The sequence below is a fragment of the Hippocampus bargibanti genome, linkage group LG17, assembly GCF_051943395.1.
Source record: "Hippocampus bargibanti isolate YZ-2025 linkage group LG17, ASM5194339v1, whole genome shotgun sequence".
Taxonomy (NCBI): domain Eukaryota; kingdom Metazoa; phylum Chordata; class Actinopteri; order Syngnathiformes; family Syngnathidae; genus Hippocampus; species Hippocampus bargibanti.
In genome coordinates, this window is record NC_142750.1 from 1,318,171 (window position 1) to 1,332,390 (window position 14,220).

Consider the following 14,220-nt stretch of genomic DNA (forward strand, 5'->3'; position numbering starts at 1 on the left):
TATTTACACACGAGGTCACTTCAGACTTTCAACCTTTCAGTCTATCATCGCTTTGAACCTGAAAAAAAAGTGTTTCATAAAATTCATGTCATCGCCTATTTTTTTTTTCCTTTGCTGCGTGTGAGTCAATATACGCATTGCGTCACCTGCCAGGATTTTTGCGTCGGTCACGTGACAAAGTCACGTGTCGTACAGGAAGTCAAGCTATGTTTTCGCCACTCTGGTCCGCGAAGCAGCAACATGTCGCGGTTTTGTTTACACGTGACCCGAAAAATGGAAATTATGAAAACGATTTTCTCCCTGGGGAAGTTGACTTTGATAATATCCAGTCTTTTGTTTACCGTGTGATCTTCCAAAGTTATCCTCATGGCATCGTCGAGGTGCGCCCAGGAGCTTTCTACAGGTATGTTCAAAAACAATCTCCTCGTCTCCTAGCATTCAGTTATCGACGCTTTCTGAAATTGGACAATATTTCACGTTAGTGACTGTTTATTGAACAAGTAATTGTTTGTCTCCCGGTAACTCAATTCCGTTTTTTTTTCAATTTGAGATGTTTGAGACGTCGAGATGTTTCTCTCGTAAAACAAAAAAAAAGGCACGCTCATGAAGAGTATAATGAAAACATAATAATAATAATAATAACATGCGCGCTTTGTCCACCTGAGGACTGCTAAATGATTTGATCGTCACCAAAATCATTTGTTGTTTTTGTTGTTATTTTGACTTCAAGATGGCGCCCGCGAGTTGAGCTGCCTTTACAGCCGCTCCTAGATTTTGTTTTTCGACATATTTTTCCTTTTCTCTCCATTCCATAACGTCATTGCTGTTAAATGTACATTTCTCCAATGTGCGACGAATAAAGCTATTCTCGTCTAAAAAAAGTGCGGGAAAACATTGGCCAGGAATATTATCAGGAAAGGATGGATTCAGATATTTACAGATGGATTTATTATGTATTTTTATTTTATTTATTTATTTTTAATTTATTTTATATTTATTGAATATTTATTATCTTATATTTATGTAATATTCATGTAATATTTATTTATTCTCCTATTATTTATTCGCCTATTTATTCACATATTTACATACAGTCCATATTTGTTTATTCTGTATTTGTTTAAAGAGTTGCTTGTTCTGTAGCCACAAGGGGACATAAGCCAATGTCTTCTTGTGCCGGTCCCAAGCCCGGATAAATTCAGAGGGTTGTGTCAGGAAGGGCATCCGACGTCAAAGCTTGGCCAAAACAAACATGCGAATCAAACCTCTAAAGATGGAGGACACTGATTTGCTGTGGCGACCCCTTCAAGGGAAAAGCCGAAAGGAAAAGAAGAAGAAGATTCTATTGAGTTAGTGTCTGTGGAAAGAAACCATGAAGCAGGAACAAACCAGAATATTGATAGAAACTCAACCGACAACTTTTGTGACTGACATGACAAACCAAACCCATGGCACATTATTCTTGCGCAAGACTGGCACAGAATCCAGAACATTCATCCTAGTTGAGTCATAGGAAAGTACCGGTCAAAACACACGTTACAAAGAACATGATTTTTTTAAAGGGCAACCGACGTCTCCGGACAAGCTGTGTCCATAATTTGTAAAATGGCTTCAAACGACTATTATTGAGCGTATTTTACAAAGATTCCACCGCATCTAGCTAAATTTTACATTTTAAGACTCTCGCTGAATATTCCGGAAGTCTTGTTTTTGAGTTGGTGACGAGTCCTCACGTTACGTCACTGAAGGAACGCCCCTGACCGAAAAAAGGACACATTGTAGCAGCCTTTCCATCACGTCAATGGATTTTGCTGTACTTGTTTGGTCTGAAAACGGGAAATGTACCACCAAAAAAGGGGCAGAAGAGGGCGACAAAGCTCCGTGTAAGGAATTAATCAGCCTGTGGAAACGGGCTGATTAATTACTTACACGGAGCTCTGTCGCCATTTTCTGCCTCTTTTTTGGTGATCCATTTCCCCCCAATGTTGCCTCAAAATGGCACGGAATAAATTCTTTAATCAACTGCAAACATGTATGCTTTCCTCTTCAGAACTATTTGAATCATATTCATAACTGGATGAGTAACAAGAAAGCATCTTCTCCGAATCTGAAGCCATTGTTTTGATTCTCCAGCAAGGCAAGACGTCCTGGCGTGACATCACGAACAAGGGGGCGGGGCCTTCTGAAACTCGCCATTTCCAGGCTCATTTTTTTTGCAGATTTTGGACACTTGAAGTCATTTGATTTTTTTTAAACTATATTGTTCAGTATTCTGGTAAGAGCAATGATGTCATTTCTTTCTCTGCCCATCACAGAAAAGGAAAGGCTCCTCTCCTCCATGGGTCTCAGTTATGGGTCTCAGGACCTTCTCGGGGATACACCGAGGAAGTCTGATCTCCGCCAGCAACACGAAGAGGAAGAGGAAGAGGAAGAGGAAGAAGCTCTGAGAAGGAAGCTGAAATATTTCTTCATGAGCCCTTGTGACAAGTATCACGCCAAGGGACGCAAACCAGTCAAGTTGGGCCTGCAGCTGCTCAAAATCATCATTGTTACAGTGCAGGTAAAGCAAAGCCTTGAACACACAAAAAAAGCTTTTCTGTGCCTCAGATTACTCGTAAAGGCAATGATGGGCCATCAGGGCCTGCAAGGCCTTCTCTGCCGGCGTAATCACAGACTCATGCGAATTATATTTTGTGTGTGAATTCTTATGAAATAATTCCAAATTGTCTTTCATTTGCTTTTCGCCTGCTTTCAGATGTACGTTTTCGTATTGAAGCATTGAACCAATCATATTTTAGCTATTTTATTTTTTTACCAAGATAAGAAATCGACCTGTACGCCTTCACAATCAGTTCTGCAGGCCCTGGAGCATTAAATAAGTGTCGATCAAACTGTTGCTTTAACCAATCATGGCAATGTCAGAGTTTTTGCAAGTTATGATTGGCTAGTCACTAGCTAATCATAGTATCACTAGCCCCCAGTGATAAGTGCATACTGGCCAGGGCTAGCGCAAATTTATTTCTTTATTTATCTATTTATTTATTTAGTTTTGCCAACTGCACCCTCTTGTGGACGTGTAGTAATATTACACCGCATTCACAGCTGTGGGGTGATTCAGTTGTAGCACTACTGAAGGCCTAGCAGTGACACGCGCGGCCCAAATGTATTTATGTTTTTATTTTTGTCATATTGCGGGTGGCTGAAAAATGGATGCTTGACCACAAATAGCCCCGAACCGTCGTTTGGACACCAAAGGATGAGATCAAATAGCACAGTGCAGTATTGGTCGATATTGCGCACCGCAGTTTGATCCTTTGTTGAGTATTTGTTCGTTGTTTTGTTCGTGTCTCTCAGTTGGTGCTATTTGGGCTGAGCAACCAGATGGTTGTGACATTCAAAGAAGAAAACACGGTGGCATTCAAACATCTCTTCCTGAAAGATTACCAGGACGACGCTCCTCAGTCTGTTCACATGCAGAACGAGCTCCACGACCGCATCGACTTCGCTATCGAGCAGGTAGCGGATGAAGTTCGTTACCCTGCGCGAAAAGCAAGACCCTCATAAAATGGCCCTTAAAAAAAATGTCCATAAACTTTTGATTGTATCCCTCTACTTAACTCATTCACTGCCTTTCACAAATGTATTCTGGAATTGAAAATATGACGTTACAGTCACAGGATCAATTTTTCTGTGGGTGAGCAGCGGCAGCCACACGCGCCAGCATTCGCTCAACTCGAAAGTAACTCAAATAGATTGAAAGCTAGCTAGACAGCCAACAGATAGCTAATAGATAACCAGCTAGACAGTTAGCTAACTAGCTAGATAGCTAATAAGTAGCCAGCTATATAGCTAGTTAGCTAGCCAGATAGCTAATAGATAGCAAATGGAGAGCAAATGGATAGCTAGCAAGGTAGCCAGCTAGATAGCAAATTGATAGCAAATAGATACTCCAACTAGACGCACAATATCCACTTTTCCACTTCCTTTAAAGCACAGGTGTCCAAGTCAAGGCCCGGAGGCCAAATCTGGCCCATCACATAATGTTATTCGGCCGGCGAAAACAAATCAAATAGAAATAGATAGAAGCCTAGATAGATTGCTAATAGAATGCTAGATTACTAATAGATAGATAGCTAACTAGAGCGCTAATATGTTTCCTGACTCAAATAGCTAGCTAGCTAACGCTGTACTGAATGTTTATGTAGTCCTAAAATTCAATATTGTGTGGGTCCTGGAATTTGAGTGACAATGACAAAAACCCTGGCGCTGGGAGTGGACACATTTTTGCACATCTGGCAGTGAATGAGTTAATTATACAGATGAATATCTAGCGAGCAGTTTAGAAGCATTTCAAACAAACGATGACGTGGTCCTCAAATGGCAATTCTCCCCCCTACCCCCTTAGTACCTAGCTCTCCCTCAGATCTCCCTGGGAAAATATGCCTATGTGCAAGGCATCGGCTTCAACGGAAGTGCACTCTCACTCTGCCAGAGGCACTACAAGAGGGCCACCATCGTCCCCGTCAATGACACTTTTGACATCGATCCTCATGTTGTCACTGGTAGGTTGACTGTCGCCGTTCTTATTTTGTATCTTGAATGTCTGGAGTTATATGAACTTGAAATGAGGGCAGCTGCAAGTTTTTCTTTGTGTGAGCAGCGGCAGCAACACGCGTCAGCATTGACTCAACCCGGAATAACTCTAATAGATAGAAAACTAGCTAGCTAGCTAATAGCTTCCCAACAGCTAGCTCGCAAGATAGCTAGTTACATAGCCAGATAGCCAGCCAGACAGCTAGCTTTGTAGCCAGCTAGGTCACCAGCTAGATAGCCAGCTAGGTATAGTGCTTTAACAACAGCTGAAGCTGGAACAAAGCGCTAGCAAAGAAAAAAGGGAAATGCTGCCCCCTTGTGGCAAAAAATAACAACATTGCCAGAGGCCATGGTCAGCGCTCTATTGGCACCCAAGCATGAAAAAAAGTAAACCGGAACAAATTCGGGAATGGCGCTCTACATCATATTTTCAATTCCTGAATACATTTGTGAATAATAATAATAATAATAATTAATTGTAAATTTCCCCACTGCAAGGCTAATAAAGGCAAATCCATCCATCCATCCAATAATAATAATAATAATAATAATTAATAAAACTAGTTATTGTTTGAATTACTTCCCGGTTGAGTGAACGCTGGCGTGTGTAGCTGCCGCTGCTCACCCGCAGAAAACCCGATCCTGTGACTGTAAAGTGACCTTGAGAGTTTTGAAAGGTGCTTAGAAATTAAATGTATTAATATTAATATTACAGTATTATTATTATTAATACTATGTATTATTATTATTATTATTATTATTATTTTTTTTTACTTTTATTATTATTATTATTATTATTATTATTATTATTATTTCCGATGATATTTTGTTCCTCAAAGTCTTCTTTGTGGTTCCTTAATCCAGACTGCATCGGACTCGATCCGCCCAGCTTTGGTTTTGCTCGTGGGAAGAGTGACTACAAAAACTTCACTCTCAATTTTTACAAGTGAGATTCAAACGGACGCATCTCATTTCGTCAATCAAAGGTTAACGACCGCTCGGAATTGACCTTTATTGATGATGTGTTTCTTTCCCTCCAGGTTGATCAATGTCACGATTGATTTCCAACTGAAGGCCATCAACATTCAGACTATCATCAATAATGAGATACCAAACTGCTACACTTTTGCTATCACGGTGAGCTTTTCATTTTGGTTGGAAATGTGCGAATTTCGTGGTTGCAACCCAATGAATTGATCACGATGGAGAAATCGAGGAGCCATATTTCTCTTTCATGTGATCAATATGTGGTAATATTGAAAGGTGGAGGTGTTTTTGTTTGATTTATTGGAGGCTTTTTGAATGTGCTCGTAGATTCTCATGGATAACCGAGCTCACAGTGGCAAAATAAAGATTAGTTTACAGAACCGGGCCTCCATCAAGGAATGTAAAGACCCCAACGTTTCCGGACACGGTGAGTACCCGCAAGTTGGTTGTGGTTAAAGCGAGGGTGTACAAGTCATTTTATGCCACGGGCCACATTCTGTAAGGGATTAGCCAGTTAGCTCAATAGAAAGAGAGCTAGCTAGCTCGTTTGCTCACTAGCTAGTTCACTTGCTAGCTAACTCGATCATTCAGCTTAATAATAATAATAAATTTCATTTATAAGCCTGATCGCGAGCTAGCTGGATCGCTAGCTAGCTCGCTAGTTAGCTTGATAGATGAGCATGGGATTTCACAGATTTGATTTGCTTTAATGGCCCAAAAAAAATATTCGCCACTACTTCGCTATCGAATTAGCTGTCTATTAGCTAGCTAGCTTTCTATCTGAGTTACTTCCAGGTTGAGTGAAGGCCGAGGGAGCTATCTGTTAGCTATCTATTAGCTAGATAGCTTTCTAGCTGAATTACTTCCGGGTTGAGTGAACGCTGGCGCGTGTGGCTGCGACTGCTCACCCACAGAAAAACTTAAAGTAAAGTGACTTTGAGAGTTTTGAAAGGCACTTAAAAAGGAAATGTCTTCTTCTTCTTCTTCTTCTTCTTCTTATTATTATTCTTCTTATTGTTATTATTATTATTATTATTATTATTATTATTATTATTATTAGCCATTTAGCTGAATAGAAAGAGCGGTAGCTAGCTCGCTTGCTAGCTAGCTCTTTTGCTAATTAGCTTGCTTGCTAGCTATCTCGCTTGCTAGTTACCTCGATCACTAGCGAGCTCTTATTTCTAGCTAGCTCACTTGCTATCACTAGCGAGCAGGATTTCAAGCTAGCTGGATCGCTAGCTCGATTCCTAGCTTGCTGGATCGCTAGCTAGCTTGCTAGTTAGCTCGATAGATGAACATGGAATTTCACAAGTTTGATTTGTTTTCACGGGCCGAATGAAAATAAAAAAATATTTTTTTTTTTTTTGAACCTCTTCAAAATGCTTTTATTTCTTTTTCTCTCACCACCTCTCAGCCGAGACGTACGCCCGAGAGTTCTTTGACTTGTTGGTGGCCCTGGTTTGTCTTCTTTCTCTGCTGCTGTGTGGCCGCTCAATCCTCCGAGGTGTCCTTCTGCAACACGTAAGAAACCAAAACGCAATCCTCGGCGTCTCGTTGGAGAAATCTTAAGAATGTGTGAGATTTTTTTATTTTAGACAGAAAGCTGTTTTTAAAATGAGCCGTTATGAAATGAGCCAAATTGTGGCCTAAGCATGATGATTCCGCCATTTTGAAACCAAAGCGTGAGCTATTTGTAGAACAATGTGCTTAATATGTACATTGTACATACATTGGAATTGGTATGAATGAGATTACTTTATTTGGTTTTTAGCAAGAATAATAATTTAAATAAAAAACAGTTCCAAAGCCCCAAAATGCCGTTTTGGTTGAGGTCAATGGACGGCGACATTGTACATGTGAATACGCTTGAAAATATTTGCCGTTATCCTCCGTGAAATGGATGAAACAATTTCATCTCCACGAGTTGCCCTTGGAAGCTACCAAGTGGCTTGAAAGGAAGTTTTTTTTAGTTTTTAACACATTCATTCATAGAGGAATTCTATATTTGCGAAATTCCTAAGGCTAAGCTAGCTTCTTATCTTAAGCCAACAGTCTCGAAATTGAATCTTGGACTTGGACAGCGATTTAAAATTGGACCGGCAAATGGATGACGTTCTAAAATCAAACATCTTTCATTTGAGGCAACAGTTTGAGTTGAGAAGACTCGTTTGATAAATGGACGCCGTTCATCGATTTCAACCGACAAAGACGTGCGAGAGACAAACAGATGCGATTTCTCGGCGCGTGATGTTTGTTCAGCGATATGCCTGAACAAGCAAAACCTCTGAGGTAGAATAACAACGCCGTGTTTACCTTGGAAAAAAAAAAACAAAAATCCAACCAACTGAGTATTGTTTTCTTTGCACTTCACACTTTTTATTCACATAAAAACCTTTCAGGTTGTAATTTGACTGCAAGCCACAATGTCTACCATAAAAACTGCAAGTTAAAACAATAAATCGCGTTTTAGGACCATATAAACATTCAATTCAGCGTAAGAAACCTTAGACTCTCTTCTTTCATCAGAAAAAAAAAAGTTAATTCCTAAGTTATATGTGTCTGGAGTTATATGAGCTTGAAATTGGGGTGGCTGTACAAAATACAATACAATACTCCAGTTTTCGGTCCATTACAAATGATGTTGTATTAGCTATCCATTGGCTAGCTAGCTTGCTTTTAGCTGTCTAGCTGGCTGGCTGTTAGCTATCTGGCTATCTATTTGCTATTTATTAGCTACCATTAGCTAGCTGGTTAGCTATTAGCTGTCTAGTTGGCTGGCTGTCTAGCTAGCTAGCTGTTGGCTATCTGGCTATCTATTACCTATATATTAGCTATCCATTAGTTAGCTAGCTAGCTTTCTATCTATTTCAGTTACTTCGGGGTTGAGTGAACGCTGGCGCATGTGGCTGCCACTACTCACCCACAGAAAAACTTTATCCAGTGACTGTAAAGTGACCTTGAGAGTCTTGAAAGGCGCTTAGAAATGAAATTTATTATTATTATTATTATTATTATAAATATGAAAACACAAGCAGGACAACAGGGGAAACGCAATTAAAGGAAGCTGAAAGACAAGTTGGAATTATTTTATAAGAATTCATGGACAAAATATAAATCACACGAATCTGTGATTCAGATATTTTAGGCCAGCAGAGAAGGCCTTGCAGGCCCACCACTGAAAAAATGTCACTATCTTCACAGGAATACGCCCAGTTCTTCCAGACCCAACTAGGTCGCGGCGTAAGCTGGGGAGACAGACTGGAATTTGTCAACGGTTGGTATATTCTACTCATCGTGAGTGACATGTTTACCATCATCGGAAGTTTCATCAAGATCGGAATCGAGTCCAAGGTAATTTTTCCTCGATGGATACCGGCGATTAATTCTCATTCGTGACTTCATGTTTCCGTTTCGTTGAAGAATCTGTCGTCGTACGATTCGTGCGCCATCTTGCTGGGCACGTCCACGCTGTTGGTGTGGGTGGGCGTCATTCGCTATCTCAGCTTTTTTCAGAAATACAACGTAAGAAAAATGTCACGCTCTTTTTCGTATCCTGTAAGAAATCGAAATCGTCTCTTCTGTTTCTGTTTTTCACCCAGATCTTGATTGTGACGCTCAGAGCGGCCTTCCCCAATGTCATCCGTTTTTGTTGCTGCGCGGCGGCCATTTATTTGGGATATTGCTTCTGTGGATGGATCGTCCTGGGACCGTATCACACCAAGGTAGCGTACGACGGCGCTCTCTGAAAAATCGAGTACCAACAGCGCTTTGACTTCCTTTTGATAACCCGTCGTTCCACATACAGTGATACCTCTGTTTAAGAACCCCTTGGCTTACGAACTTTTCAGTTTACGAACGTTAAATTTATGAAAATTTTACCTTGGCATACAAACTATTTTTCGGGATACAAACGGAGCGCCACAATGAGTGATGTGTTGTTCGCGAACGAGCCTGTTCTCCTAACAAGGAAATGGCAGCCAACTCATTTTTGTCCTCTATTCCCCGCCCCCAGTCTGTGGTTAAAGCCACGTGATTGGTCAAGAACGCAGCGTAGGGTTTAAACATTCACGAGACAGGGAGAGTGAGAAAATGGATAGAAAACAGTGAAATTTGGACTCATTTCAACGTTGATAGCTCAAAGGCAGAGTGTAGACTGAAAGGTTAAAATTCCCATCAATCAGGCTCGACAAATAACCCACATAAGCTATCTGTACACTTGATGCAAAAAGCTATCAACCCAGCTAAATCCGACACAATTGATGACGAACTCGGTAAAATTATGGCAGAGAAAGCACCTACAAGGGATCATTCCTTCAGATGGTGAAAGAAGAAGGCTACTACGTTCCTCATCAAGCATTAATGCTGATGAAACCGGCCACTCCATTCCATCTAGCCATCAATGACCATCACAAAGGTAAATAAAATGACTTTATTATACTGTAGTTTATTTCTTTAATTATAATTCCATAGCACATTTATTATACATAAAATAAGGTATATTTTGTGTCGTTTTAAGGCATAGAAAAGTCGAAAATTATGTTTTTTGGGGACCTGGGAACGGATTATTGTCATTTTAATGGTTTCCTATGGGAAATGAATGTTTGGGACACACACTTTTCTCCTTACACACTCTGTCTGGGAACCAATTAAGTTGGTAAGCCGAGGTATCACTGTACGCAGTTCCGCTCCCTGCCCATGGTTTCCGAGTGCCTCTTTTCTCTGATCAACGGCGACGACATGTTTGTGACCTTTGCCGAAATGGAGCAAAGCGGTACGCTGGTGTGGATCTTCAGCCAGGTCTACCTTTACACCTTCATCTCGCTCTTCATCTACATGGTGCTGTCGCTCTTCATCGCGCTCATCACCGGAGCCTACGACACCATTATGGTACAGTCGCCTACAAAATGTTAGAAGAGAAAACGAGGCATCGGAAAATGAGGATTTTCCTTTGTTGTGATTGTGAACAGGCTCAAACGCAGGAACAGGTACGGGTCACCGATCTTCACGCGTTCATCGCCGAGTGCACCGACACGCCGAGTTCTGGCAAGTTCCGCGGTCCTGAAGGGCAGTCCTGCTCCTTTTTCTGCTGCTGTGATTGGTAAGGGGGGGAGGAGGGAGGGGCCACCTCCATTGTCGTTGTTTGACTAAGCGTCATGGCACCTTCGTTTGATTGGATTCAAGGGCATATGTACAAATGGGTCCACTATTGTATAAGGGAAGCATTTTGGAAGATATGGATATAATCATAATAATAATAATAAACATTTCATTTCTAAGCGCCTTTCAAAACTCTCAAGGTCACTATACAGTCACAGCATTTGTTCTTCTGCGGGTGAGCAGCGGCAGCCACACGCGCCAGCGTTCATTCAACCCGGAAGTAACTCAAATAGCTAGAAAGCGAGTTAGCTAGCTAATAGATAGCTAGCCAACTATATAGCTATATAGCTAATAGATAGCCAGCGAGATAGCTAGATAGCTAATACATAACAAATACATAGCAAGTAGATAGCTAGCTAGATGGCCAGCCAGCTAGATAGTTAGCGAGATAGCTAGCCCGCCAGCTTGATATCTAAAATACCTCATTAGAGCACTGGGTTAGCTAGCGTTGTGTGAAATATGTCATGCATGCCTTCTGATACCTCCGGGAATTTTTATTTCACGGTACTTGAATTTACTGGTGAAATGTACAGTTCAGGTGTGTCTTAGCTGCGGGTTTGTCAGCCTCGGTGAAGAAAGGCCTTTGTACAGTTTACCTGTGGCATTGTTCTATTTATTGAATCATCTTTTGAAAGATGTTGGCTTGCACATATTGGGGAATTAAACTAGCAACACTGAATGAAAAAGTGTTGGGAAAACGGAATAGTCTCATGCTGTCATGTTCTTGTTTCCGATGTATTTTCAACTGTTGGCTGTGTGTCAGTCGTGGTTTTCATCAGCTGCAATGAACTCATTCACTGCCATTCTTGAATTTATTTGGGAATTGATAATATGACGTAGAGCGCCATTCCGGAATTTGTTCAGGTTTTGTTTTTTTTTCATGCTTGGGTGCCGGTACAGCGCTGGCCAGACCTCTAGCAATTTTTTTTCAACGCAAATACAGTGGTACCTTGGCTTACGAACTTAATTGGTTCCCAGACAGAGTAAGTCAAAAAGTGTGTATCCCAAAAATAAATTTTCCATGGGAAACCATTCAAATGAGAATAATCCGTTCCCAGGTCCCCATTAAAAAAAACTAAAGGGATGAGACATTAAGAAGATGTTATGTAAAATACAAAAGCTGACGTTCGATATTTTAGGTACTCTACAAACATCCCAATCGCTCTTCATCAACGTGACTGTTTTCCGATGCCCCTTGTGTAAATGCTGCCCCTTGTGAAAAGGAAAAAAAAAACATTGCCCGAGGTCTGGACAGCGCTTTATCAGCACACAAGCATGAAAACAAAAACTAATCTGTGAATGGCGCTCTGTGTCATATTTTCAATTCCCGAATAAATTTGTGAATTGCAGTAAATGAGTTACGGAATATTTTTGGGCACTTTTGATGTGTTTTTTTTTTCAGTGTCTGCTACCACTAGAGGGAGAATTCGGCCTCAGTTTGGAGCAGCCAGCCAGTTATTAGATATGTATCGATCGGAAAAAACTAACTGAAGGGATGAGACATTAACAAGATGTTATGTAAAAGACAAATGCTGACGTTCGATATCTTAGATACTCTCCAAACATCCCAATCGCTCTACATGGACGTGACTGTTTTCCGATGCCATTATCATAAACTAGCCTGAGCTTGAACTGCAGCCAAAAAAAATTGCGTATCAGCGAATATGCAAATGACCCGTGGATGAAAATGAAAGAGTCCAGCGCAGCCGAGTGGCTTGACTGTCCAACTTCCTGAGTGCACGCATGAATTATTGAAAAGATGAAGCGCTTACAATCAGGCAGACGGGAAGCGGCTAACCTGCTCTGGATAGCATCAATGTCCCCAAGACGCAAACCGTAGTTGGGCAAGCGCCTCTGTTGACTCCCTCTCCCGCCTTGTTAGCCGCTACCATGGCAACCGAGACGCAGATTTTAAGAGGCACTTCATTGCACTTTACTTAATTATGATCGTTCGTGGGATATAAAGAATCTTAGCTGTGCAGCAGAAGTATGAGCTAGCTAGCTCGGTTGCTATCTAGCTTGATTGCTAGATAGCTCGGTCGCTAGCTAGTTCGGTCACTAGCTAGCTCGGTCGCACGCTAGTTAGCTCACTAACTCAATAGTTAGCTCGGTCGCTCATTAGTTAGCTCGCTAACTCGATAGTTATCTCAGTAGCTCGATAGTTCGGTCGCTCTCTCGATTGTTTGGTCGGTAGCTCGATAGTTCGGTCGCTCGCTTGATTGTTCGGTCGCTCGCTCGATAGTTCGGTCACTAGTTCGATAGTTCGGTCGCTAGCTCGCTAGTTAGCTCGCTAGTTCGGTCACTAGCTCGATAGTTCGGTCGCTAGCTCGATAGTTTGGTTGCTAGCTCAATAGTTCAGTCGCTCGCTTGATAGTTTGGTCGCTAGCTCGATAGTTCGGTCGATAGGTCGCTCGCTAGCTCAGTCGCTCGCTAGCTTGATAGATGAGCATGGAATTTCACAAGTTTGATTTGCCACTTTGTGGTCTAAACATTTTCCTCGTCATCATGTTGAAGAATTCACCACGAGCTAGTGACCGAACTATCGAGCTAACTGTCGAGCTAGCGACTAAACTATAGAGCTAGTGACCGAACTATCGAGCTAGTGACCGAACTATCGAGCTAGCGACTGAACTATTGAGCTAACTATCGAGCTAACTATCAAGCTAACTATTGAGTTAGCGACCAAACTATCGAGCTAGCGACCTTTGCTGCTGTGAAATGTAAATTTCTCCACTGTGAGCCTAATAAAGGCAAATCCAATCCAATCCAAAGGAAAGCATGAAGAGGGTGGGACTTCCAGGAAGCTCCGAATGTACGGTGGGCTTGATGCTGACGGACATATTGGCATGGCCCACAGAAGGTCAACAAAGAGAGGAAGGTGTTTTGTTTTCCCTTCACATGCCACGATAGAGACAGGAAAAAGGCCAGGCGGCGTATCGCTTCCGTGCTGTTTGTCACATTGTTTTGGCCTCAACATGTCCCGTCCAGCTGCTGAACAACAACACAAAGAGGCGATCTGGCAAACGTGGCATTTGATTGGACACTGATAGAGATTAGACTGTGGGTGAGCAGCGGCAGCCACACGCGCCAGAGTTTACTCAACCCGGAATAACTCAAATAGATAAAAAGCTAGCTAGCTAGCTAATAGCTAGTTAATAGATACATAGCTAATAGCTAGCTAGCTATGTGTTGTATTATGTACAGCCGCCCCCATTTCAAACTCAGATAATCCCACACCCATATCATTTAGGAATTAACTCAATTATTCTGATGAAAGACTAGAGTCTATGTTTTGTTTTTCACACTGCATTGAATGTTCAAATCATTTTTCTGGGATTTTTCTAATTTTCAAAACTTTGGCAAATAATTTTTCTGGTATTTTTCTAATTTTCAAAATTTTGGATGTAGATTATTTCGCTGCTGTAAATTGGGTCATTGGGTGAGATAAATAAAGGTTTTCTTATGATGACCACGTTACTTGCG

At 41.4% G+C, this 14,220-nt stretch overlaps 1 protein-coding gene across 1 annotated transcript; it reads left to right on the forward strand.

Moving 5' to 3' along the window:
* The first annotated feature begins 195 nt into the window (after window positions 1–195).
* Window positions 196–11,440, forward strand: LOC148885124 (mucolipin-1-like). Its single transcript, XM_089019633.1, has 13 exons — window positions 196–403; window positions 2,316–2,560; window positions 3,355–3,516; window positions 4,406–4,562; window positions 5,458–5,539; window positions 5,634–5,730; window positions 5,908–6,007; window positions 6,995–7,101; window positions 8,782–8,931; window positions 9,001–9,102; window positions 9,180–9,302; window positions 10,261–10,467; window positions 10,548–11,440. The coding sequence occupies exons 1-13, from the start codon at window positions 367–369 to the stop codon at window positions 10,680–10,682; spliced, it is 1,704 nt and encodes a 567-aa protein (XP_088875759.1). The 5' UTR covers window positions 196–366; the 3' UTR covers window positions 10,683–11,440.
* Window positions 11,441–14,220: the final 2,780 nt, after the last annotated feature.